At 35.7% G+C, this 27,852-nt stretch overlaps 1 protein-coding gene across 4 annotated transcripts in view; it reads right to left on the bottom strand.

The window, feature by feature from the left end:
- tp73 (tumor protein p73) overlaps positions 1-18,538 on the bottom strand; it is a 45,365-nt gene extending 26,827 nt beyond the window's left edge. For all 4 annotated transcript variants that reach the window (XM_079826823.1, XM_079826824.1, XM_079826825.1 and 1 more), the window contains exon 1: positions 18,293-18,538. In XM_079826823.1, coding sequence (XP_079682949.1) covers positions 18,293-18,511 — 219 coding nt within the window. In that variant the 5' untranslated portion in view covers positions 18,512-18,538. The remainder of the gene's footprint in view (positions 1-18,292) is intronic.
- Positions 18,539-27,852: the final 9,314 nt, after the last annotated feature.

The raw sequence follows: 27,852 nt of genomic DNA, 5'->3' as shown, positions 1-27,852 counted from the left end.
AAATTCTAATTTTGTACAAAAATATAACCTCCAATATAAGCTTCTGTCATCTCTCTACTGCAATATTGTCCTATTCCTCGCTTGAAAAAAGCTTCCAGATGACTGATAATCTTTGGTTTTCATGTTACCACTGCTTTCTTCAAATTCCACCAAATATTTCAGGCCACTCAAGAACATTCTACAGCTGATCTCTGAACCAATCTTAAGTAGGTTTGGATGTATATTTTGGAATGGCTGTCCATTAGGAATGTCCATTGATCATCAAGCTTCAGTCTCTGCACTAAAAGCATCATCACCTTTGCCAAAAATGGCTTGATACTTCAAATAATTCATAATGTCCTTCACACAGTCGAGATTTCCACTTCCTGCAACAGCAAAGTACCCTCATACACTGTAAAAAAACATTGTGATTTTAATGGTATTTTACTGTAAAAATGCTTCAGTGAAAAACAGTTAATTGGTTAACAGAAAGTTTCCGTACTATATACGGTGAATAACTGTAATAGATCTAACCTTACAGTTTTTGGAAGTGAAAAAGAACAAGTCATTGTGTAATTTACAGTGAAAACCCGTAAATTGACATTCCCAGAATTCCCTGCGTGACACTTCGCATTTGATGTATTTTCATTGCAATAACTATGTTTCTTCTTTGTTTTTTCTAATCAGTTATGTACATTCGGGGTTTATGTTACATCTGATGTTGTTAAATTAATGTTTATTGCATTTTTTAAATTTCATGTGTTTTACCATGATAATGTTTATATGATAAAGACCATGTTTAGTGTTTGTGTGAATGACACTGAGCACCTTCTATATATTAGTATTGTCCTCTTAAAAGCTGCTTGAGATGAGCTTTGATTCATCACGTGATTCTCATCACCACTGTGATTGGTGGTTGTCCGTATATATCAAAGGTACATAACAGATATTAGTATTTCAATAGGTTGGTAATTTAACATTATTTCAGTTAATGAAATATGTTTTTTTAACCTAAATTGTTTACAGTGTAAACATAATCATTACAATATAAACATTTAAATTATACGGTAATGAACTGTAAAATAACAATTTTTCTAACCGTAATTATTACATTATAAACCTTTAAATTATATGGTGCTGTCCCTAAAAACCTAAAACATTACTGCCGTATTTTTTACGGTAAAGTTCTGGCAACCATAGCTGCTGTTTTTTTACCATAAATTTTACAGGGATTTTTTTTACAGTGTAACAAGACTGGACCGCCTTTGTGTTTGACCAGATGGTCTTCTGCTCATAAGCTTTGCCTTTTTTGCCCCAGACATACTGCTGATGCATGGGTCCAAAGTTCCAGTTTGGTTACATCACTCCATAAAACATTCTTCCAGAACTCCACAGGTCTATCCAAATGAATTTTAGCATAATTCAAGTTGGCCTTTTATGTTCTTCTTGGTCTAGAGTGGCATTCAGCAAGATGTCCCAAAAGGAAGGCCATGCTTGTCTAGCGTTATTCTTTTCCTCCTTTCATCAGGTCATCTTGCAAGTCTTTGGCAGTAAATTGAGGGTTCTCTATAGCTTTTGTGAGAGCTCTTTTGACTTGGCCATATTTGCTACTCAACATGTATGTGTAACAGCACAAGCTAATTCAGTTTTGTTATAGAGTTTCCAAAGGCTTAATTGTTTTTAAAATAAATTGTACCATACCATACAAATTAGTGACTTAAAAACAGCAGCGTTGAATAGGGGTTGAATAATTATGACAGCTGTATTACAACAACAACAAAAAATCCTATAACTCAAAGCATTACATTATATATTGTCATTATCACTTTTAATTTGCCTCTTAACTTTTATAGATTCAATTTTAAAAGAAAACTTTGTATCTTTAGAAAAGCTTACATTTGTAAATTATTAGTCTCAAGGGGGTTGAATAATTTTGATTGCAATGGTATATAATATAATATAATATAATATAATATAATATAATATAATATAATATAATATAATATAATATAATATAATATAATATAAAATAATATAATATAATATAATATAATATAATATAATAAGAATTGAAGAAGAAACAAAGCTCTAAGCATTACATGTACACTGTAAAAAAAAAAAAATCAGGACTCCAATTGAAAATTTTCTAGTGACTGATCACATCTAATTTTTTTAGTTGGCCAAATTGAATTTCTGTGAATTAAATTGCATCAACTGCATTTGTTTTACAGTGTATAAATCCCATCTACACAGCAAGCTATGCAACAAACAAAAACACAAAGCACGAAATGTGCATTTTGTAGACAGCTTGCTTGATTATAATGGCAGCACTGCTCGCCTGCAGTGTAGACACAGTGTAAGTGTTGTACGGTAGAATAAGATGATGGGCTGGAGGAAGGTGAGCATTGGAAAGGCGCACGTTCGGGCAGGCTCGGCGGCCTAAGTGATAATGACGAGTCTGACAGCCTGATGGACATGTTTCAGCATGCCATCCGCAAATTCAGCCAACTCCCCATCTCCGTCGATAAATTCACAAATGTGCTGCCTATGCTAACGGCTGTGAAATTGCAGCCAGCATCACATACTTCTCCATTGTCCCTCCAAGGACACGCCTGGGAGAAATAGTTGCTCCACAAATCATTTTGTTTTATAAAGTAACTTTAAAATGAAATAGTAATAAAGCAAGAAAATCCATACAGCATTAAAAAAATGTCATAATTGACTTGCCCTCATGTTGTTCCAAACGATATATATATATATATATATATATATATATATATATATATATATATATATATATATATATATATATATATATATATATATATATATATATATATCCTTAATTCATGTCCACAAATTAAGAATTTTTTCCCTTTTTTCAGTTAAATCAAATGAGGATACAAATTGCTAAACTGAGGGAACGAATTAACAAGTTGTGGAAATGAAATCTTAATGTGTGTGTTTTTTTTTTTTGTCTGCATGTCATGTGCGGGACTCTGAAGTTTTGGTCCCCATTGACTTTCATTGTATGGACAAAAGCAGTTCTAATACAACATAATCCAGATGCTCTTGGAGGAAAAAGCCCTTTCAAGATAATATCTCTAAAAATCACCTGTAGTTTTTCTCATATCAAATCTAATATCTGGCATTTTTACAGCATGCTGATCACATTTATTCTCAAGTTTTTTAGATTCACTTATCGCCTTCCCTGCCATTGACGGAATTGTCTATGTTTTCACTGTTATACGGTAGAGGGCGCTATTACATCTTTATATTATATCTTCTGAAAGATTACAGAATCTCCAGATCAAAACACAGATGAAGAAGATGCAGAAACAAGTGATCTCATATGTAATCGTATGTAAAATAACGCAATCATCAACATTAATCAGCATATTAATCAAAACGGCCTAATGTTACTGAATGAAATGTCGGCCCAGGACGAGCTATAGGACTGTGAAACTTTGGGGGTGTTGATGGACTCCATCTATGTTTTGATCATCGTTCTGAATCCCATCCAAATATAGTCTTTGACAAAAGCCATATTACCCATATTCAAGTGTTGATAAAAAAAAAAAAAACCTTTTTTTAAAGCAGAGGGTCAGTTCTTTCTTTTGATATATTGCTTGTTCAGATATTCATAATAAACAAATATTCTGGGGGCCTCGAAAGTTTTGTGAAAATGATCAAAAAACGCTGGTGCTGACTGGCAAAAAACAAAACAAAAAAAAGCTAGCAGGGAAAGAGTTAAAGTCTATTTGAGCCTTGTCTGAGCTCAGAGTACATAACTTATTTCCATATTTTTGGAGGGCTTTACTTTGGAGTTAGCGGCTGTTTGCTGACATGTGGAAACAGGTATTCTTTACAGGGAGGGGCAGACCTTTTTTTCTTAAAACAATTCTGTTTTTGTTCAAATTCAATATAAGAACGCAAAGACACATTTCTTTCCAGATTATAATTTAAAGGGAGAACCATTTTTCAGTTTTATGCCAGATCACTGAATTCAGAAACTGGGTAGTCGACAAATAACATTTTTGTACGAAATTAAATTGGGTTAGGTTTAGGTTAAATTAAAATGCTATGTTAAAATAAAATTGGTTAGGATTGCATAAGGAAGTGTACAAGTAAGACATACATATTGTGAATGATACTTTTAGCAGAATGTCCAAGATGCACTTTTACATGCAATGAAAGTGTGAAAGTGAACAGCTGTCATGGTGTATGGAAGAAAAACTCATTGGACAATCTGTTAATTTTCTCTTTTTGTGTTATGTGCAAGAAGAAAAAAAACTAATGCAATGATTTTGGAATGACGAGTGCATCATTTTTCATCTTTTAGCTAAACTATCACTTTAAGTTAATTGAGAATAAGGCAAAACCAAACGAGAAGAATGATGGGCCAACCTGATTTTACATCTAAAAATGAACAAAGTTAGCATGCAGTGTGTGTGCACATTTGTAGCAAATCTCATCATTTTTGTGTGCTGTTAGGTTTTGTCATTTGGAGAGGAAGGATGCGCTGGCTTTGGGGCGTGTTTAGACCCGCTAGCTGACTATGAGGGTAAAAGCTAAGAAGAGCAGCCTCAAATACTCCAGAAGCAAAAACGTGCTCAGGCTTGCCCTACTTATATGCCAACAATGAAAAAAAAAAGTGTTGGGGTCTTTATTGGAAAAGCTGAGGTGTCAGAACTCATTTTCATCCCTTATGACAGCTCATGCTTTAAGCCTATAATTTGCGATTGAGAGCGAGCTTTTAAACAGTTATCCCTAACACACAATTTGTTTTTATGATTCACTCAGTGATATCATACTATAATTGGGGCCTAAGAATACAGAGGCAAAGGCCCAGGCAGAAACAGACATGATTTAGGAAGATAACATAAAATGACCCTAACAAAACCTCAATGGTGAAAAAAAAAACACCTTTAAGAGTTTGCACAAGGTCTTTTGAGAAATGCACACAGCTGAATGAACAGAAGGGGTTCAGAACCAAGGACAGGGACGTGGTCTCTGAACTCAACACCAATCCCAAGCATTACAAACCATTACAAACAGGGCTTGACATTAACACCCACCAAACCACCAAATGCGGGTGGATTTCAGCAGGGTCGTGTAACGCATAGCCACTTTGGCGGGTTGAATTTTATATATAATATATACATTTTTCAATTGTAGTCTTTTAAAAAGACATCTGAAATAATAAACAAAGTGCAATGTAGTGTTGTCAAAAATATAAATTTTTCGATACATATCGATACTGAAATATTTGAAATCCTTACCATATTAATTTTCCGCAGAAAAGATACATGATACCAGCTGCACTTTCTCTCTCTCTCTCATCTCTCTGACAGCGAGTGACACACAAACCTGCCTTCCCTCACTCACTCCCTTCATTTGCTCCGGATGAATATTGTTGGTGTTACAGGGCTTGAATTTTGCCGTGGGACTGCACGTATTGCTCATAATTGGCGTGGGATTGCACGTATTGCTCATAATTTTACTCATTCCCGCAGATTTTGTGCTCACACCCAAAGTGCGGCACATAAAGCCGCCTCTCAGTACTAAATTGAGTTCAGTAAACTATTTAATTGGCATATTTAGCTAAATTTACATTTAGCGATATGGCTCTGTTCTAAATTCCCCATCCTGTTCATGAGCTCCATGAAAAGCTAAGACAGGGAACAGCAGCAGCTTCTGGGGACAACCTCCCATTTTTTTAAACTGGGAGGGCAGCGTAAATCCCCATTGAGAACAGAGCATGCATCAATGACAACATTAAGTTAAACACAGTTTAAGGAGGAGCTGGGGTGGAGGTGGGTTGCAAAGCAGTGTGCAGCGGAAGAAGCCAAGCAGGCAGACTGAAATTAAGCTGCGCTTAAAGGATTTGTTCACTTTTAAATAAACTTTTGCTGATAATTTACTCACCCCCATGTCATCCAAGATGTCCATGTCTTTCTTTCTGCAGTCGAAAAGAAATTAAGGTTTTGGATAAAAACAGTCCAGGGTTTTTCTCCATATAATGGACTTCAATGGGCCCCAAACGGTTCAAGGTCCAAATGACAGTTTCAGGACAGCTTCAAAGGGCTTTAAACGATACCAAACAATGAATAAGGGTCTTATTTAGCGAAACTATCAGTTTCTGCGAGAAACCGAGCAGTATTCATGCTATTATTTTACCTCTTTTCAGACGAACGTGATCATCTCTGAGCTCAGCCATTACCTCCGCTAAGTGAGGTCAAATTACGAGGGTGGTCATAGATATAATCTATCGTAGATGCCTAATTCTATTGATCCGTACAAGCACTAATGAGGTATCTACGTATACATCTATGACCACACTCGTATTTTGACCTCACTGGACATCTTGGATGACATGGGGGTGAGTAAATTATCAGCAAAAGTTTATTTAAAAAGTGAACTAAGGGGATCAGCCGATATGGGTGGGGTTTGAATCTTTGAACTAACGCAGAATGTTTGATTTATTGACTAATTGCACTTAGTCAAATACACACAAAATAATGTAAAAATGCCAGTCTTGGCTAGCCTGGTACTACCAGACTCTCGTACATTTCATTTGTACAGAGAGTCTGGACACTCTCCATTGACAAGTGCTAACTTCCTTGAAGGCGGGTACTCTGTTGAAGTTTCAAACTATTAGATCTGCCCAGAGCCACTCTGGATCTGCCATAACCAATCGCTAACACTTGGTTGTGACGCATGTCATCTCAAACCATAGGCCGTAAAAAAATATGGACGACGCGACTTCATTGACTTCCGCTGACCATAGTTGAAGCTTTCATAGGCCCGCTCACGGCGCTGACATCTTGGGACCGAGTCTGCGCAGTAGCGATCTCAGGACCGGAGTTGCGCAGTAGAGAACAGGAAGTAGAGGTGCGATTATCAAAAGCCCGCCCACACTCTCGCAGATGCAGAATAATTAATTGTGTTGGTGTGAAATAAACAGTTATGGAAATGTAGAAATTAAAGCTAAAGCTCCAATCTCCTCCCAAAAATCCTGAAAAAAGTCCGTTAGTGCCTCAGTGACAACTTCACTCAGAGAGGCCGTCAATCTCAGCTGTCAATCATGACGTCACACCCCCCGTTTTTATAGCATCAAATAACTCACTAAAACTAAACTTATTTAAAAAACGAACACTTGAAATGAAATAATATCGTAATAAAAACTGCCTAAAATGACAGAAACCATCTTTAGGAAACAATTATTTGATGTGTAATTGAATTGTTTAGTGTGTCTCGCGTCCATTCAAATACATGGAGGGGTGGGGTTTAGGAGCTATACTGGGACCGGCCACTGGGGGGGCGATCGAGGCGCGGAAGCTTCAATTTCTGACAGAAGCACTGCAGGCTTGTCTCAAACTAGCCCACGACATCAACATCATCGTCATCATCGTTCTCAGCTACTCCCTCTGTCCGCTGATTGGACTGGTTAAAATTTGACCGGAGAAAACCAGAGAATATACTGCAATCCCAGATGGAGTACTGAAGGAAAATGAAAACGGAAGTACGTAGGAGGGCGGAGCCAGGCTAGGTCTTGGCGAGTATTCACATAAACACAGTGAGCATAAACAGTTGAGAAAGAAAACACATGTGTGTGCGTCAGGTCTTAAAGTGACAGCAGCCTAATATACCTGCTGACAAATTATAAGATAATATATAAGATAATATTAAAAACATCTATATGCCAGTTTGTCCCTATGGTATCGATGTCAAATTTGTGGCCAGTGAAAATGCTGAGTGGCAGGTAACTTTGGAAAACCAGTAGCTACAGTGGCTGGTGAGCAAAAAACACAGGTCCATTTTGAGCTTTACTGTCTTCGACCGCATTCATCATTACACAAATCTGAAATAAAATAAAATATAAATACAAGTTGCACAACTTAAACTTATAAAACTTAAGCAAACATTAGAAATGTTTCCTTGGCCATGGCAACTAACTGAAATAAATTTGAATTGAAGTACTGAAATTACTCAAACTAAAAGTGAAAGTTAAACAGAAATATTTTAAAAAGCAAAGAAAAAAAAACATTTGACAGGCACATTACAAAATTAATAAAACTTAACCAAATGTAAAATAAAAACTGAAAATATAAAATACAAGCTATAATACAATTAATAAAAAAAATTAAACTTAAAAAACGAAATGTAAAAGGAAAGCTCAAAAATATAAAATACAAGCTAATATATAAATAATAAAATAAAATAATACATAATACATAATATAATAGTAAATAATTCTAAAATTACACTGGTCCCCATTCAGCTCCACTGTATGGAAAAGAGTAGTCCAGACATTCTGCAAAGCATCTCCTTTTGCATTATACATTTTACATTTATATGTCACTTACACACTCCTTTAAGCAGGCATGTGGTTTTAACTAAAACAATTAATATGATACAATTTATTAATTAATGGCAAACAACCAGAGGGATACAAAAGCATGAGGAAACATTACCCCAACAATTCTAATACAGGCGATTGTGCAATACTCAGGATTTACAAATGGTTTATCCATGAGGTTGGCTAAGAGGAATGTTGTTTCAGGTAGTGGTGAGAAGCCCACTGCGGATCAAGTAGATTAGAGTCAAAATGCCCCCATGCCTCTCCCAAAGCATCCCGAGGCTACACAAATCCAAGAGCATCATGTTTTAACCCTTCAGTTCGCCACGCAATGAATCACTTACCATTTACACAGTAATCCCAGATCTCCTGATCCGACAAGCCTTTGTATCATGCCTGGAAATTCCCTAAATTTGACGGTACATTGAGATTCCACATATTGTGAGTCATTTTTACCTTTCTCTGTTTCTTTTGGAGGAGAAAGTAAACCGATTACTGGTCTTTAGAGTGAAACTGAAAGCTGTTGCAAAAAAAGTAGCAAGGCAAGCAGCTTCTTGTCTTCCTGGGATGGACATTCACATCCAGTTACAAAAAAGGCGTTTGAGTTACAAACAATCATGACAAGAATCTATGATATTCTTTACATGAAACTTTGTAAAGCAAGGGTCTTCAATCGGGGGTGCGCCAATTAATGTGTGATCACAAATAATTTTTGGGTTAAAAAATTAAAACATGGCTAAAAAACATTCGCAAAGTCTAATTTAAATATATGCACCCTCAAACGAAAGCATCCTCAGCTGATGCTGGAATAATATACTGGCGAAACGTGCAGTGCGGTTTTGTGTTTGCGCTCTTGAGAACGTCAAATGTTAATATTTACAAAGTGCTTTTGCAGTGATGAGAAATGTAGCCAATCACAGACATGTTTGTTGAACTCTTGAACGCAATGGGCAAACAGAGGTGTTTAATTTAATCAGAATCCACTCACCGCTCAAAACACTGGAACTTTTGGTCTGTACACTTGCGAATCCTTGTTTATTAACAACCAAAGACACGATGTAAGAAAGAGATTCATTATGCAGCTTTACTGATATTAATGGAACTCTGTGAGATCGCAAACTAAGATGAGTGACAGCTTTGTAGTGATTGTAAAGGCAATGGTCTTTGCACGCTTTCGAGACTATTTAGCTATAATTCATTGAATAAATGTATTGTTTTATATGCTGCTAAGAGGAGTGACGGCCAATTACACTGCAAAATTTCAGAAGTGACATCTTCAAATGCAGGATTCACTCTCAAAATTGCAATTGACATAGTGCTAATTAGCACGGGACAAACATATGGCATGTCAAAATAGATCCGCACAATTCAAATGCAGATTAATAGAAGAAAGAAAAAAGAAAAATATTTGTATCAATATATATTTGATATTCTGTTCCAATTATTTGTAAAAGTAATGACTTGTAAATAGGGATGGGTTATCGATCCGGTACTTTAACGGTATTCTTATCAGTTCTTTTTATTATAATTTTTTATAATAAAAAGAAAAATGAAGAACATAATTAACATTGCTTTATAATCTGAAATGTTAAATATCTATGGCAAAAGAAACAGCAATGTTTGAACAAAACGAATATAAAACTACTTTGAAATGCACCAGTGTGCCGACATTTTTTGTGTTTTATATGCTTAAGATAAGAATATAAGAACAAAGAAACAAATGGTCAAATAAATACAATAAATATACAATAAAACAAAGATACAAATGAAAGACAGTGCTTTAATCTCAGGAAGGTAATATGGTCTACAAAAGACATCTAATAAAGTAAAATGTAAAATAACACTGCATAGTTTTCACTGTACAAATTGATAGATTAATGCTTATTAAAGCTGCGAGTATCTTTCTCTTCGGCTTTTGTTGTTTGATTCACATTAATGGCACAATCGTCAGGATTTATTAGATGCTGCCCCTTCACTGAAAAAAATTATTATGGCCCGATTAAATTAAGCATAATTAATTTGTGCTCGTTTAAATAATTTAAATGTAGTTTTTTGATTTTAATTAAAAAAATTAATTGGTTTTATGGGAATTGCATTTGTTTTTGTTTAAATTGAGATCAAATAAATTGATTGCGATCACTTACGATACATTTTTTTGGTAAATTTTCATTTTTTTTCAGTGTTTAAGACCAAATGCAGATCTAATAATGCACATAATATTTACTATTAACGCCCATTTAAGACATAAACTGTGTTTAAAGGAACACAGCACTTTTTTTTGAAAATAAGCTCATTTTCTAACTCCCGTAGAGTTAAGCAGTTGAGTTTTACCATTTTCGAATCCATTCAGCCGATCTCCGGGTCTGGCGGTAGCACTTTTAGCAAAGTTTAGCATAGCTCATTGAATCTGATTAGACCGTTAGCATCTCGCTCAAAAATGACCATATGCAGGAATGAGAATATAGTTCCTAGCCATATCGGCCTAGAAAATCGCAACATTTAATTTTACGTCGGTCTCAGTACACAATGTAGTTACAGAAGAGTCAAGTTTTAAATAGAAAAAAAAATATTGAAACTCTTTGGTCATTTTTTGTGAGAGATGCCAACGGTCTGATCAGATTCAATGAGCTATGCTAAGCGATGCTAAAAGTGCTACCGTCAGATCCGGAGATCGGCGGAATGGATTCGAAAACGGTAAAACTCAACTGTTTAACTCTAGGGGAGTTGGAAAATTAGCCTATTATCAAAAAAGTGCTGTGTTCCTTTAAGTGAATACTCTCCAAGCGGTCATTTTGACATAGGCTACTTGTTGTTTGTATTTGATGGTTTAGACGCACACACAAAGCCTAATGTCCAAGTCTAGTTGCGATCGGTTTCAAAGCGCACACGCATAAGCCACCTTGAAGTTGGAAACTGCGTCTCTTGCGCGGATCTTGCTTTTAATAGCTCTATTTATTATCAAACACGTCCCGCAATTTAGAAACAGTAGAGACTGCATTTTATAATAATCTCCGATTGTGCTGATTCTGATGTTAAGTTTGGGGTTTAGGGGGAACCAATGTTCACAGCTGTGAAGGGAAGGAAGCTGCGCAATTTTTAATAATTTCAGATGCTCAGTGATTTGATTCTTAATTGTCCATCTCACAGTGAAATTAAAATGTAAAGTTTTAGTAAACTTTAAATTGAAATGAAAAATTGTCATCAGTTATTCACCATTATGTCGTTCCAAACTTTCATCTTCAAAAGACACATTTTTTTAATGAAATCTGAGATATTTCTGTCCCTCCATTGACAGAGATCTATCCCTCCATCATAAAGGGATCGTAAAACTAATCCATATGAATTGAGCGGTTTAGTCCAAATTTTCTGAAGAGACTCGATCACTTTCTGTGATGAACAGATTTAATTTAGGCTTTTATTCACATATGTGACCCTGGACCAGCCAACAATACATTGTATGGGTCAAAATTATTGATTTTTCGTTTGTTATGCCAAAAATCATTAGGATATTAAGTAAAGATCATGTTCCATGAAGATATGTTGTAAATGTCCTACCATAAATATATAAAAAATGTATTATTAGTAGTACTATGCATTGCTAAGGACTTAGCATTTTTCCAAATAGTTGTATCTCGGCCAAATATTGTCATATCATAACAAACCATACATCAATGGAAAGCTTATTTATTCAAGCTTATTGATGTATAAATCTCAAATGACTGGTTTTGTGGTCCAGGGTCGCACATATATGCGTTCATCAACGCACACATCAGTTATGGTAGATAAAGATGAAGTCTTACGGGTTTGGAATGACATGAGAACAATCAAAAGTAATATACAGACAGTGATGCATGTGCAACAACAATAACGTACATAGTTCTAATCTGGACTACTACATAAAGACTACATAGTCTTAATATAATATAACTATCATAATATAGTTTGTTTCTATTAATATCGAAGACTACTTAATATGTAGCTCTATTTGACACATTTTTGTATCAGGGGTCACTGCTCGATGTCTCGATTAAAGGCTTTAACGATAAATGGCTTTAAAGACCTTTTTTGTTGTTTAGTATGTATTTTAGCTTTGAAGCCTACACACTGCTTCTATAAGATATTAAACATGTATTTTAACCTTTAGCAGACATTAGGCTTGCTGCGATAGTCGGTGTTGGCGGTGTTCAGCCACAACACCAGTTACATCACTTGTTCACCACGGCACCTGTCGTTTTGATTTTTTTATAGCAAAAAACTGTTTGTGACAAAATAATTATGTCCAAATTCCCAGTACTCAGAAAAGAGCACGCTAAAAGTAACCTACAAAAAGACCTATACTACTTCTGGCGAGATTTAAAGTGTGCATACAATGGAAACTTTACTATCCCATGAGGCCATGTGAGATTTATGAATGGCAGTGAAGTGATGCAACTGACGCTGGTAGGTCACATAATAATGACAACAAGGCGAATGTAGTACGTCCGGATTACATTCATACTACACACATTCATACTAGAACATACTTTTTCTAGCAGTCGTGAAGTAATTACTTATTTAAAATAAGTACCTCAAGAGGGTATGTGATTTCGGATGCAGCCAATGTTCTAACTTTGTTTGAATCTCCTTGTTAAGGTATAATTTGTATATGGGGTGAAGACATAAATGAAACTACACTCTCAGGAAAAGAAAGGTACAAAAGCTGCCACTGGGGTGGTACACTTTCATATTCACCCTTGCATATTATTAGCTCAAAAGGTACATATTGGTACTAAAATTTTACATATTAGTACCTAAATACTACCCCAAATCAGAAAAAGTTGGGACAGTATGGAAAACGCAAAAAAAAAAAAAAAAAAAGTGATTTCTAAATTTACTTTGACTTGTATTTCATTGCAGACAATATGAACACAAAATATTTCATGTTTTGTCTGGTCAACTTCATGTCATTTGTAAATATGCATCCTTTCCTGTCATTCAGACCTGCAACACATTTATAAAAAAGTTGGGACAGGAGCAATTTAGGGCTAGTAATGAGGTAAAATGGTTAAATAATGATGTGATTTGAAACAGGTGATGTCAACAGGTGATTGTGATTTGGTACAAAAGCAGCATCCAAGAAAGGTCTAATCCTTTAGGAGCAAAGATGGGCAGAGGATCGCCAGTTTGCCAACAAATACGTGAGAAAATTATTGAAATGTTTAAAAACAATGTTCCTCAAAGAAAGATAGGAAGAGATTTGGATATTTCACATTCAACAGTGCATAACATAATTAAAAGATTCAAGGAATCTGGAGGAATTTCAGTGCGTAAAGGACAAGGGCGCAAGCCTAAGCTGAACAACCGTGATCTCCGATCCCTCAGGCGGCACTGCATCAAGAATCGTCATTCATCTATAAGCGATATCACCACATGGGCTCAGGACTACTTTGGCAAACCTTTGTCAAGTACCACAATACGTAGTTACATCCACAAATGCCAGTTAAAACTGTACTGTGCCAAAAGGAAGCCCTATGTTAACAGTGTCCAGAAGCGCCGTCGACTTCTCTGGGCTCGGAGGCATCTGGGGTGGACCATCACACAGTGGAAACGTGTACTGTGGTCCGATGAATCAGTATTTGAGGTATTTTTTGGGAGGAATGGACGCCGTGTGCTCTGGACCAAAGAAGAAAAGGATCATCCAGACTGTTACCAGCAACAAGTCCAAAAGCCAGGGTCTGTCATGGTATGGGGTTGTGTCAGTGCCCTTGGCAAAGGTAACTTGCACTTCTGTGAAGGCACCATTAATGCTGAAAAGTACATAGAGATTTTGGAGCATAATATGCTGCCTTCAAGAAGACATCTTTTCCAGGGACGTCCATGCATATTTCAACAAGACAATGCAAAACCACATTCTGCACACATTACAAAGTCCTGGCTGCGGAGGAAGAGGGTACGGGTACTTGACTGGCCTGCCTGCAGTCCCGACCTGTCTTCAATAGAGAATGTGTGGCGCATTTTGAAAATGCGACAACGAAGACCCCGTACTGTTGCCCACCTTAAGACTTGTTTGCAGGAAGAATGGGACAAAATTACACCTGAAACACTTCATCACTTGGTGTCTTCAGTCCCTAAACGTCTTTTTTAGTGTTGTGAAAAGGAATGGCAACATTACAAAGTGGTAAATGCTTTACTGTCCCAACTTTTTTTTAAATGTGTTGCAGGTCTGAATGACAGGAAAAGATGCATATTTACAAATGACATGAAGTTGACCAGACAAAACATGAAATATTTTGTGTTCATATTGTCTGCAATGAAATACAAGTCAAAGTAAATTTAGAAATCACTTCTTTTTTTTTTTATTAGCGTTTTCCATACTGTCCCAACTTTTTCTGATTTGCGGTTAATGTATAAGTACCTTAGATACTTGTCCCAGTGACAGCTTTTGTACCTTTTTTTCTGAGAGTGTAGTTGTTTGTTTGTAAGCTACACGACAAAAGGGAATTTGTCTTAAAAGCCACATGAGATCATTTTTAGAACCACGTCCAGCTAAAACAAGCTCAAAATTGCTCAGTTGCAGTTTTTATGATTATGTTTAAAATGATGTTTACTCACATGATATGAAGACAGTTATATCGGTGTATATATCACTCTATTTTTAACATGTAGCAGGTCATCTCATAGAGGCCTACAAGTTAAAAAAAAATCTTGACAACCCTTCTATTACTGGACTCTTGGGACAATGAGGTGTATTTCTACTATGGCATATTGGTAACCTAATTTGTTTATCTCGTCAACACCAGCAATTGTCACTGTAAAATCCCAAAATACATTGAAAACATTTTTTTTCCGAAGTTGTAAATTAAACAACGATTATTTGAGTATGTTTTACAAACAAATACTATTTCAGTCATTCTACTGAATCTCACATTTAATTAATTGTGATAACTGTTATTTCTTTGTAATTATTTGTGAAGTGTTTTTTTTTTTCTTCTTCTTCTTCTTCAAAGTAAATCCTTCACCAAATTTGCTTTGGTGTATAGTGCAAAATGAACAAAAATATATCCCCTTTTTGTTTATGTTGCACTGGATCATACAGCAGTCATCTTGGACTTATACTGACAACTAGTGGCATGGAGCATCATGCAAAAAAAAAAAAAAACTTTCAGATATGAATGCCATCAAGAAATGCTATTGTAGTCAACTATTGTAAATTTATTCTGCAAGAAAAAGTGTCCATAAACAGGTCATCTTTATTTTATTCTCTTTTTTCATTTTGTTAAGTGTAAAACTGTTTACTGCAGGAAAATTACTGAGTGGACTTTTAAGGGGATAGATCGACCAATAAAATGACAATTCTGTCATCATTTACTCACTCTAATATCATTTCAAACCTGCATGACTTTCTTTCTTGTGGAACACAAAATATGTGTTTTTTTTTTTATTGTTGTTGTTCGCAATAATGGGGTTTTGGTGACCATTGACTTTCATTCTATGAACAAAACAAACAAACAAACAAAAAAATCAGACATTAACCAAAAAATCTTTTAGGTTTGGAATGAGTCAGGGTTAAGCTGATAATGTAATTTCTAAAAGTTATTTCAATATGATTGAAGAAATGTCAAATATAAACATACATTTACTTTAAAAAAACAGTAAAGCAAAGTATTTTTTGACTGGAAATGCTAACATTAATATTTTGATTCATGCACAATGCACATTTAACACTCCAAAACATGAGGTGATAGCTAAAAGTCCAGAGACGTATAATGGATAATCTGGGCCAATCTGTGAAACAAGAAGGCTTGTGAAGAATTTGAAAAACAAGGCTGTTTTTTGAACAGGGAAGGGATATTCCCACAGAATTCCACAGATTTAACATAAAGAAAACAAAACTAATAGTATGTACTAGTATCATTATTTAGCTATGGGGTGCCAAGCGCACTCAGATTTGAAGCCCGTGTCTCTTATCCTAAAACGTAAACAGCAATCTGTGCTGGAAACTCCACTTATGCCCATTTTAGAAGCTTATCCTCCTGCTATTGTTGCTAGTCTTTGAGAATGGAGCGGAACGTGGCGCGTCAAAGGTGACAGTCTTCACAGGCAGACACTGAGTGATGGCCATAGCACTCACCTTCCTGAAACCGCTATCACCTTACACATCCACATCAAGTCAGAGACCAAGCCTCACGCTTGACTTCATCCAGCAAACACCCTAAGAGCCACCGACACAAGAAAGAGCCCCATCTCCTGTTTCAGAGGGTCATCTTCATGACAGACTGATGTAGCACCTTTCTTCATGGCGACACTGGACTTTGGGGAAAACATAGACTGCTCTGATTTCAAGCATCTCTGCTTGACATTACTTGTCTTCGGTGGATGCAATATATGTACAAGTAAAAAAGTATGAGTGCTATCTCTCATATTAAAGATCCGAACTAACCTCTAAACCTAAGTATTAAACTTTGACGCACAATTCTGTAAGCAACCAACCAGAACATTTCAGTAACCATCTAGCAAAGCTGTAGAAACCACTTCTAACAGAACACCAATGGAGGCAACATTTGCATGAGCAAGCATCGGACACTTTGGACCACTTACAAGGAAAATGTATCAACAACATGAAACTATGAAATTAAGTTTCATTAGTCTCCTTAAAATTTTGTTAGGATAGGGCAATATTTGGCCGAGATATAACTATTTGAAAATCTGGAATCTGAGGGAATCAGATCTATATATATATATATATATTATTCTAAAAAAAATCTAAATATTGAGAAAATTACCTTTAAAGTTGTCCAAATGAAGTCCTTAGCAATGCATATTACTACTAATAATACATTTTGTATATATTTACGGTAGAAAATTTACAAAATATCTTCATGGAACATGATCTTTACTTAATATCCTAACGATTTTTGGCATAAAAGAAAAATCGATAATTTTGACGCTACAAATATTGCTTTGGTTTTGTGGTCCAGGGTCACATGTTTATATATATATTTATTAAAAACAACAAAAATGTATGGGTAGATGACAAATAATAATCCAGATGTACCAGATGGAAGCAATATACTTTTTTTTTTATTTGTAGGTTTTGTTACTTGTATTTTCGATTCTCCAAAATTTTCATTTTCACAAATTTTCAATTTCAAGGTTTTTTTTGCAGTTCACTTTAATAGTCATGTTGCATGACAAGTGTTTTAATATTTTTATTTAATGAAGTACAAATATTCCCATAATTATAGAAAAATGTTGATATTTAAAAGTTTGAAAGAAATTAATACTTTTATTCAGCAAAGATGCATTCATCAAAATTGAGACAAACAAAATAGTTGCAACATTTTTAAAATTTTAAATAAATGCTGTTCTTTTGAACTTTCTGTTCATTAAAGAATACCGAAGAAAGAAAAATGTCACGGTCCACAATTTCGGATTTCTGAAGGATCATGTGACACTAAAGACATAAAAAAAAATCAGCTTTGTCTCCACAGGAATACATTTCTATTTTAATATATTTTAAAATGTAAATTGAGTTATTGTAAATTGTAATAATATTTTGCCGTATTAATATTTTTCTGTATTTTTAAATTAAATAAATGCAGCCTTGGTGAGCATAAAATCCTCTTTTCAAAATCATTAACAACTTTTGAATGGTATTATAGGCGAAAAGCATGTCACACCACAGGACACTGCTGTCACTTCTTGAAATTTCATGTCAATTACCCATATACAGATGTTTAGTTCTAAAAAAAAAATACATTAAAAAAAGGAACAAAGCGGGAACGCGGCCAAAATAAGAGTCTAGAAGAAGAGCCGACAGCGAAGAAAGGGCAAAATCAACCAAAGAAAAGTAAAAGTTCTGTATGCATTTTGAAATGAAGATCGTCAGTGTGGGAAAAGCATAGTGTGTGCATGCGTTCATAAAGAACCTCACGTGATGCGGTTGCACCACAACCGAGACGCTCTACTCACCGTCCAGGTGGCTGACTTGGCGGTGCTAGACTGCTGGAACGTGACCTCGAAGTTGTGCGGCCCAGGGTAGTCAGTGTTGGAGGGGATGGCCGGGGCAGGAGACATGGCCTCAAAGGTCGAGTTTGGCTGGGAGTAGGGTGACGGCGTTGGCACGTTGGAGGTGGTCTCTGAGCTGTAGGGACTGGTAGACGCTGGTCTGTTCCCCAAACCTTGTTCCATACTGCTGCTCAGTAGGCTGTACTGAGACTGAGTGAAAAGGCAGAAAGAGAAGGAGGGTGAGACAGGTAAAGGAGTGGGAGGGAGACAGGTGAAAGGAGGTAGGCAAAAAAGTTTATATTGAAGGAAAGAGGGAGGAGATAAGACTCCATCCACTCCACTTCTACAGCTCCAGTTACACTATGGGACGTACGAGAGGGAGCCATGCCTCCAGGGCAAAAGGTAGGTTGTAAAACACAACCGTAATCTGTCCAATGTCTAATTGCCTGCTATACTCTTCTCTAACTGGCAAACACAAAACTCACAGATCATACCCACCACTCATAAATTATGTGTTGGGCTAGTGGTACCTCAACAGGTGTGTTAAAAGTAAAGCTTAGCTGGACTAATTTGGTAACAAATTATGTATTCTAATGCTTTTGATGAGTCCTCAAATAAAGATATTTTCTTTGTTTTTCATTTGTTTCATATATATTCGTTTTAATATGTCTAGCTTTATAAATATTAACATCGCTATTACACTCTAAAAAATGCTGGGTTAAAAATAACCCAAGTTGGGTTGAAAATGGACTAACCCAGCAATTGGGTTATTTTAACTCAGCGATTGGGTTATTTTAACCCAGCAATTGGGTTATTTTTAACCCAGCATTTTTTAGAGTGTACTCATACTTAGGGTTAATGAATCATCCCATACCATTTGTGTGACTCTCATAGACTTGGAAGCCAGAGTCATAATATCAAAGAGACTTTTAATGAAAATCTCATAGACAAGAGTCATAGCTAAAAAAAAGACATAATATAAAAGAGACTTTGGGTGGGATCTTTTGATTTGGGCCAATGAGCCCAAAAACCCAAAACAACTTAGAAACACCCTAGCAACCACCCAGAACACTCTATCAACCACATAGCAATGTCCAAGAAGCCACAACACTCTACCATCATTGCAGATGTTTTTATGGACAAGCACCATATGTGTTTTATTCAGAAATCAAATGTAAAAATCTACATTATGCTTTTATTATATAAATATGGTATAATATTATCTTCCAAACCTCAAAAAAAAAAATTAATAAAAGCAAATAAATCAGAAATCACTTGACTGATATAATGACTCAAAGTTCAGGAAAAAAGCATGATGGGTAATGATTCCCACAAAACCTCTGGACCAATCAGAGCCCTGTGAAATAAGATAACCAAAACTGAAACACAAGTCAAGCAAAGAGAAAAGTCTTTACCTTCTTTTTCAGATAGTACATTGTCCAAACCGACAGAATCACATATCCTCTGCTGTCAAACGACACACTGATGAACCCATAGGAACCATAGTGAGTAAAACACTCATCTCTCAAAGTTAACTCAACCTGAGACTTTATCACCTTTTCTCACTAGTCTATCTCTCTCTCTCTCTCTCTCTCTCTCTCTCCCTAAGAGATCTCCTCTATGGAGTCATGATCCTTGCGGACATGGTGAATGAGAGCGGGTGGAGTCCAAAGGGACGGAGGTCAGAAACCACATATTGTCCTAATTATGGCATATCGGCAGTCAGACAACTCCTGCACAAGAATATACTTGCTTAGAAATCACTTTCTCAAGACTCTGTCTGTGTGAATAACACCATTCAAGCATACACAGGATAAAAGGGTTCAAAGGTAGAGAGATGAGTTTTTCATGCATGCATTTAATTGAAAACTAGAAGCAAGTAGTGCTTCTTGTGCAAAACTCACTGATACAATTATAGGGTGTTGCCAAGAAGTTGCTAGGGTGTTCTGAGTCGTGATTTACTGGCCCAAGTCAAAAAGCTTACTCCAAGGTTTTATATCCCTCCTTCAATATAAGTCTATGGGCCTTTTCAATCTGTTCAATCATCCACCAGGAGGCAATTGCAAATCTGACCACTACAAGAAGCATCTATCCTCAACATTAGCAAGATTTGAGGAATCATTCTTGCTACATTTTTTGAGGGTTTGTTCATATCAATAACCCTAAGTATGTTCAGCAGTAATTGTAAACTTGCTTTAGCATGTACAGTATATCCTATACATCATAGTTTTCTGAATTTAGTTTGAGCCTCAAATAGGGGGCTTTCCATAAATGATCTCTTAAAATGAACAAGAAAGTGTGAGAAACGCTGTTTCAGAGTTAACCACACACACACACACACACACACACACACACACACACACACACACACTCAGGTGTGCCTCATCAGTAAGTCTCAACATGTTCTGTTTCAAGTTGAAACAGAACAGAAACATTGTTGTGTTATTGTGTGCGTCTGTGTGTGTGTGTGTGTGTGTGTGTGTGTGCGTCTGTGTGTGTGTGTGTGTGTGTGTGTGTGTGTGTGTGTGTGTGTGTGTGTGTGTGTGTGTGTGTGTGTGTGTGTGAGTGAGTGAGTGAGTGAGAGAGAGAGAGAGAGAGAGAGAGAGAGATGTGTGTAAATTATTCAATGTTTAATTTTTGTTAATCTATATATAATGACTGAATGAACTGCCCATTAAACTAAAATGTAATCATTACTTTATATCAATATTTTTATAACTTACAAGCGTACAAAATAAAACCAAACGGACATTAATTCAGACAAGATTAAATTATATAATGAAGGCAAATTTCAACCGAAAAGTTGGGCAAGTTGTCACATTCATTTAAAAAGTTATACAGGCTATACAGGCTTTAGGCTATACATTATGCTATTTCATTTATTAATTACATATTTATGACATTTTATTAAATATTAGTTTGGTCAAAACAATGATGCATTTAAGATCTTTTATTTTTATTTATTTATTTAGTTTGATTCATTTTTGTTTTACAGTTTATATTTTGCTGTAAAGCCTGTAATATACTGTTTAATGCCAGGGTCTGTTGTGACAACTTACCCCATACAGTGTGAGAATACGTGTTCTATGAACTATGTGACAAAAAGCCCATGCACATCTGTCAGATCTTACAGTAACACAATAAGCGTTACACAGATGTGTCTGTGGACTGCAGAAAAGTTTTGTATAATAACATGTAAAAACAGCACCCTCTGCTGAAAACACAAAGAATTGCCATTATATGCCATTATCCTAATGAAGATTTTTGGACTCCGTAAACTAAATATAATTAATTGCAAAATATAATTAAAACCAAAACAATCAAATGTTACATTTGCTTAGTTCAACTAACACAAAAATAAAACATCTCTGAAATCCCTCAAAAATGAATGAAAACAATACAAGAGTGCACAGAAAGGAACATCAACAGGTGTCCATCTAGCAAATGTGCTGGAGCTATAGCATCACAACAGCTGAAGGTTTTCTATCAAGCAGCATAAGACATGATCAAATCACATTGTATGTATATTCGTATGCATTATAATCAAATTATTACTTGCAAATCAATTACAGATAAACCTTGCACTGAAGAGACTGCTATATCAATATATGGTGCCATAGGAGATCAAGTTAATTTAATGATTAATAAGTAATCAATAAATAAAATAAAATAAAATAAAATAAAATAAAATAAAATAAAATAAAATAAAATAAAATAAAATAAAATAAAATAAAATAAAATAATAAAATAAAATAAAATAAAATAAAATAAAATAAAATAAAATAAAATAAAATAAAATAAAATAAAGAAAAAATATTGCTCGGGAAAAATCAATCGGATCAGAAACTGCTCACCTACCGTGCTGTAGTAATGAGGCAGGTCGCCGATACACAGCATTGTAACGTTCCCGCTAGGCAGGCAAAAGACAGGGGAGATTCTCCCACTGGTCTGGTCATGTGACCTCACAGAATACACAGGTGAGTTCTGCAATTCTCAGTTCCTCACGTCTCTCACCTCTTCACTTTAGATGCTCTGAATGAAACTAACTTGACAAAACAACTCCAGGAAAGGTAACGCACTGTGAGTTGCTTTTTCTGATTTTCCGCCAGTTCTCCTTGCCCTGTCAGCTTCTAGATGCAGCCAACAACAAATCTTTGGCCCTCCCACTTTTTGGCCTCATGACTATTCATTAACTAAAAAAGCAGGCCTAGACTTGCCCACTTGTCTTTTAGACTATACCATTTTTTTTGCAAGGGGGACGGCTAGATTGCTTAGGTTTTCCAATTATCGTTTTCTTTAATTGATTTTGAAATTAACTACATCTTTTTAAATTGCTAGACCTCACAAAACAGAGATAACCAACCGGTTGGAGCAATTTCCCATAAGAGCCAAGTACAAAACAAACACTTGAAAATCAATACATTCTTGAAAATGCTTGTCCAAGTCTAAAGTGAACAACCAAAACATCTCAATAAAGAGAAGGAAATCCATATGCCCTAGAACAGATATTTCACAGAATTCTTCAACCACTGATGCAGAAAGTCAAAAATGCACAAAAGCAATGCACAAGATATATGACTTAATCTCGCAAAACAGTCACATTTCACCTAAAAAAAGAAATATATATTATATATATATATTATGGCTTAACATTATGACCACTGACTGGTAAAGTGGATAACACTGTCTATCTCTTCATCACGCCACCTGTTAGTGGGTGGGATATATTAGGCAGCAAGTGAACATTTTGTCCTCAAAGTTGATATGTTAGAAGCAAGAGAAAAATGGTCAAGCGTAAGGATTTGAGTGAGTTTGACAAGGGCCAAATTGTGATGGCTAAACGACTGTGTCAGAGCATCTCCAAAACGCAGCTCTTGTGGGGTGTTCTGCAGTGGTCAGTATCTATCAAAAGTGCTCCAAGGAAGGAACAGTGGAGAACAGGCGACAGGGTCATGGCCAAGGCTCATTGATGCTCGTGGGGAGCGAAGGCTGGCACGTGTGGTCCGATCAAACAGACGAGCTACTGTAGCTCAAATTGCTCAAGAAGTTATATATATATATATATATATTACGCATAACAAAATGTTCATGACAATTTAAACATATATCCCCCCATTCTCATTAAGATAATGCAAACAAATCTCATCCTCATTATTGTATAATATTATCAATTGTACTAACTGAAAGTATTAAAGTACAAAAAATTTGATATTTTATAATTAAATATTGTATGTATTTGTTGTACTAATTTATGCTGATGATTATAATTTATGCTGATTCAATCAAAAATATTTTATAATCAATCATTATAGAAAGAAACAGTAAGAAATATTATATTACAGTAATAAGAATCTAATGAGAATTAAAATAATTTAAAATTCCAACAACAAAAAAAAGTCCAATGTTCTTTGTGGAAATGAGAACTGGGGGAAATGTGCACAATTTTCATATAGTTAAAGTCACTAAAATAGGCTTCCTTTTCTTTATGCAAAACATAATTTCTTCTTTCTTTCTTTTGATTTTGAGGTGAAAAGTGACCTTTAGCCATATATCCTGTGTCTCCATCTATCCATCCATCTCTCCTGCTCTGTTTCCCAGCACGTGTGCCCCAGATGGGAGGCAGTAGCAGGTGTCGTGTTCCTGGCTTGGCTTTTCTCTCTAATTAAGGCATCACAACCTCCCACTACACCCTCCAGTCGTATACTCTGGCCTGCTGCAGAGCCCGAAGGGAGGGAAAAAACTGCGCAGGAGAGGGAAAACTAAGGACTGAGGAGGGAATCCTGATGGATAAGGAGGGAAAACCAATTTGGTTCAGTATTGGCTGACTTTTTTTTTGGATGCGAGGTTGACATGACATTGCTACTGTATATTCTACCTAAAACTCTTCACTTCATTTTTGTGCTTCTTGTATAATTATTATACCTTCGGTTTTATGTCACCATTTTGATTGAGAGATTACGCTGAATTAATTCATATTAATTATGTTTGCATATCTGCAAAAGCTAAATTATGAGTAAAATACAATAAACAAATATAAATACCACAAACATAAATACTAACACATCCTGTCAAGTTTGAGTCACAGCTCTTTTGATTGATTTTACTGAGAATGTCTTGAATGTTTGTAAATCAATAGATTACAGCTGTATTTGCTTGACACTTGAATTTTCCGCCGGCTTCTTACCATGACATTGTCGTTCATGTCTCTCATGTGGTAGACGTCCATGCAGACTTCAGCGCGGTTGCTGGGCAGGCTGCTGGAAGCCACCCTGTCCCCTGAGTGTCCTGCCTGAGGAAGCTCAAAATATGTGCTGTCTGGCTCACTGTAACAAAACAAAGAGATGGTACGTGAATCAAAAATGGATTATATAAGCAAGTCCAGCTTATATCAAAAGGTCATGTAAAAGATTTCCCATATTGTATCTGGATTTTTTTCTGTAACTGTAATTCAAAGAAAACAAATGGCAGTTTATCTTGAAATAGTGCAAATTAATTGTTACTAATATCAAAACGTGTTGCTGATATCACAGTCATTAAATAATAAATGTTACCTATAGGGATAATCTAGGTTTGTTTCTGTTTTGGGTAGGTTTGTCACGTGTTTAAGTTCTGTGTTTTCAGTTTGGTTTTTCATGGTTTGATTCATTTTTCACACCCGTTTTTCATTCCATTGATTGGTTTGTCTGTGTATTTAAGCTCTGGGTTTCTTTCTGTTCATTGTCTGTTCTCGTCGTGTTTTAATCAGTTGTTCTATTCTTGCTTTTCCAGTGTTCTGAGTATTTTGTTAATAAATATGATAGTGCTGCATTTAGATGCGTTTCCTCATCATTCGCAACCGAAAACTGACAGGGATGGGGAGAGTTACTTTAAAAGTAATGCATTACAATATTGCGTTGCTCCCTAAAACAAGTAACTAATGGTGTAACTTGGTTACTTTTTATGGGAAGTAATGTGTTGTGTTTTTTTCACCTGTGCTGAGCTTGCTAGAAACTAAATTTCTATTTTTGGCAAATGTAAGGCCTGTTCACACCAAAAGGCTGAAGGAAATGCAAATTCGCGGCTGTACAGAAGAGGGCGCAGCTCAAACAAACCTTTCAGCTGTGCTGCCGTTCTGGATTGCAGAAGAATAGGACGCAGGAGCAGAAAGTTCAACACTCTTACTTCAGCAATAAAAACAAAATGAAACACAAATGTGATGTTTAAGTCATTTTGCTTTTTAGTATGGTTGAGTTGGATTATCAAATATCAGCAGCAAAGACATTGGTTAATAAAGTGTATGTGTGTAATTTAACATATTTAACTATTGCAGGTTTGCATAATATTCTGAGTTTGCATTTCACTGTTTCTATTCCATTTTTGACGAATACTGAATCTGTTTTTGTGCAAGATGAGTAAATGCGTGCTCACATTGCATGGGGACAGGAGAGCTGTCAGTCAATAAATAGGAAAACAAAGTAATTTGCGTAACGTGTTACCTTTAGGTAAAAAAGTAATGTGATCTAAAGGATTAGTTCACTTTAAAATGAGAATGACCCCATGATTTACTCACACTCAAGACCTCCTAGGTGTATATGACTTTCTTCTTTCTGGTGAACACAATCGGAGTTACATTAATAAATATCCTGACACTTCCAAGCTCCATATTCAACTTACGAAGAATGTGTAACGCCTCTCGCAGTTCAAAACGCGTACGCTACATCCTACGTCGCACCAGTTATGCTTTTTCCAAGTTAAATATGAAAGGCGGTCCGACGGAAGCTAGATATTTTACATTATAACTTGTTAAATATGGATATTTTTCTTAAACAAACGCATCGCTTCCCTTCAGAAGGCCTTTATTAACCCCCTGGAGTACTTTTATAATGGATGGATGCACTTTTTTGAGCTTCAAACTCGTGGGCCCTGTTTACTGCCATTATAAAGCTTAAACATCAGGATATTTATTAATATAACTCCGATTGTGTTCACCAGAAAGAAGAAAGTCATATACACCTAGGATGTTTTGAGGGTGAGTAATTAAAGGATTTGTTCACTTTAAAATGAAAATTTCCTGATAAGTCGAAAAGAAAGTACGTTTTTGAGGAAAACATTCCCGGATTTTTCTTCATATAATGGACTTCAATGGCAACCAAAATGTTGATGGTCCAAATCAATGCAGTTTCAAAGGGCTTCAAAGGCTCTGCATGATCCCAGCCAAGGAATAGGGTCTTATCTTATCGTCCGACATAGTTGTTACATTTTTTTTTACAAAAGGATGTTTGTATTAGTCTTCGCACAAGCGCTTTATAAACACGCTCTAGCGTGACCTTTCCAATGTGATGCAATCCGTGGCATGTAGCAGAGCAGCACAAGATGAGCAATTTAGGTATAAAAGTATATACTTTTTTTTTTTTAATTGAAAATGACAAATGGTTTGGCTAGATAAGACCCTATACCTCAGCCGGGATTGTGCAGAGCCTCTGACGCCCTTTGAAGCGCTTTGAAACTGAATTGATTTGAATCTTGAACATTTTGGTTGCCATTGAAGTCCATTGTGTGGAGAAAAATCCTTTCTTTTCCACTGAAGAAAGAAAGACATGAACATCTTGGATGGCCTAGGGGTGAGTAAATTATCAGGAAATTTTCATTTTGAAGTGAACTAATCCAGTAACTCACATTATTTGTAATATGTTACGCCCCAACACTGCATATGACAACACAACAGAAATGCACGTAACTGCCGGTTAAACTCACAGGGTACTCCACAAGTGTTCAAAGGTTGTACCCTCATCAGCGGTGGATGACTGGGACATCTTTGATGTTGGACAATCCACCGCAGGGCAGATCACACTGAAAACCACAAACCAAACAAGGGTTACAAGAGGTGCATGCATAAAATAAAAGCATCCGTAACAAACAGAACCATCAGCAAAATGACCAGTTGCGGTCAGTTACATACAGTACACATGCAAAAACTAGCTAAATATGCAATATAGCATACATGGACTTCTTTAGTACAGTGGAAAAAAGAGGTCATCAGAAAACAACATTAAGTTTCGAGTCAAAAGTTTATTCAAGTCAAAAATATTATTTAATATAAACCTAAATACATTAAATTATACCAACAAAGCTCTTTAAGGTAACAATTGCAGGTTATAACTTTTCACAGTGAAGTACATTTTTGTCTGGACAGGATCTTGACAGTAAGAATCACCATACACTTTTTTAATACGGAAAGAAACATCTTGTGTTACATGAAAAAAGGAGGTTTGAAATGGCATGAGAGTGAATGATTACATAATCTTGGTGAACAATAAAGGTGAACAATATTTTGAAATATACTTTAAAAAAGAGGTTACTTTTAATGTTTTAAAATTACATTTGATATTATTAAATAAAAACTCCAAATTATATTTAATACCTATATAATGATTATACATTTTAATCACAATTGTTATGCATTAACGGACCCAGTAATTGTATAATGGACCCTGATCCTAAAGAGGGAGCGCATTATAACTCATACTCTGTAAAATGACTTAAAC

Source organism: Gobio gobio (genome assembly GCF_949357685.1).
Source record: "Gobio gobio genome assembly, chromosome: 10".
NCBI classification, from domain to species: Eukaryota; Metazoa; Chordata; class Actinopteri; order Cypriniformes; family Gobionidae; genus Gobio; species Gobio gobio.
This window is presented reverse-complemented; position numbering and strand designations above follow the sequence as displayed.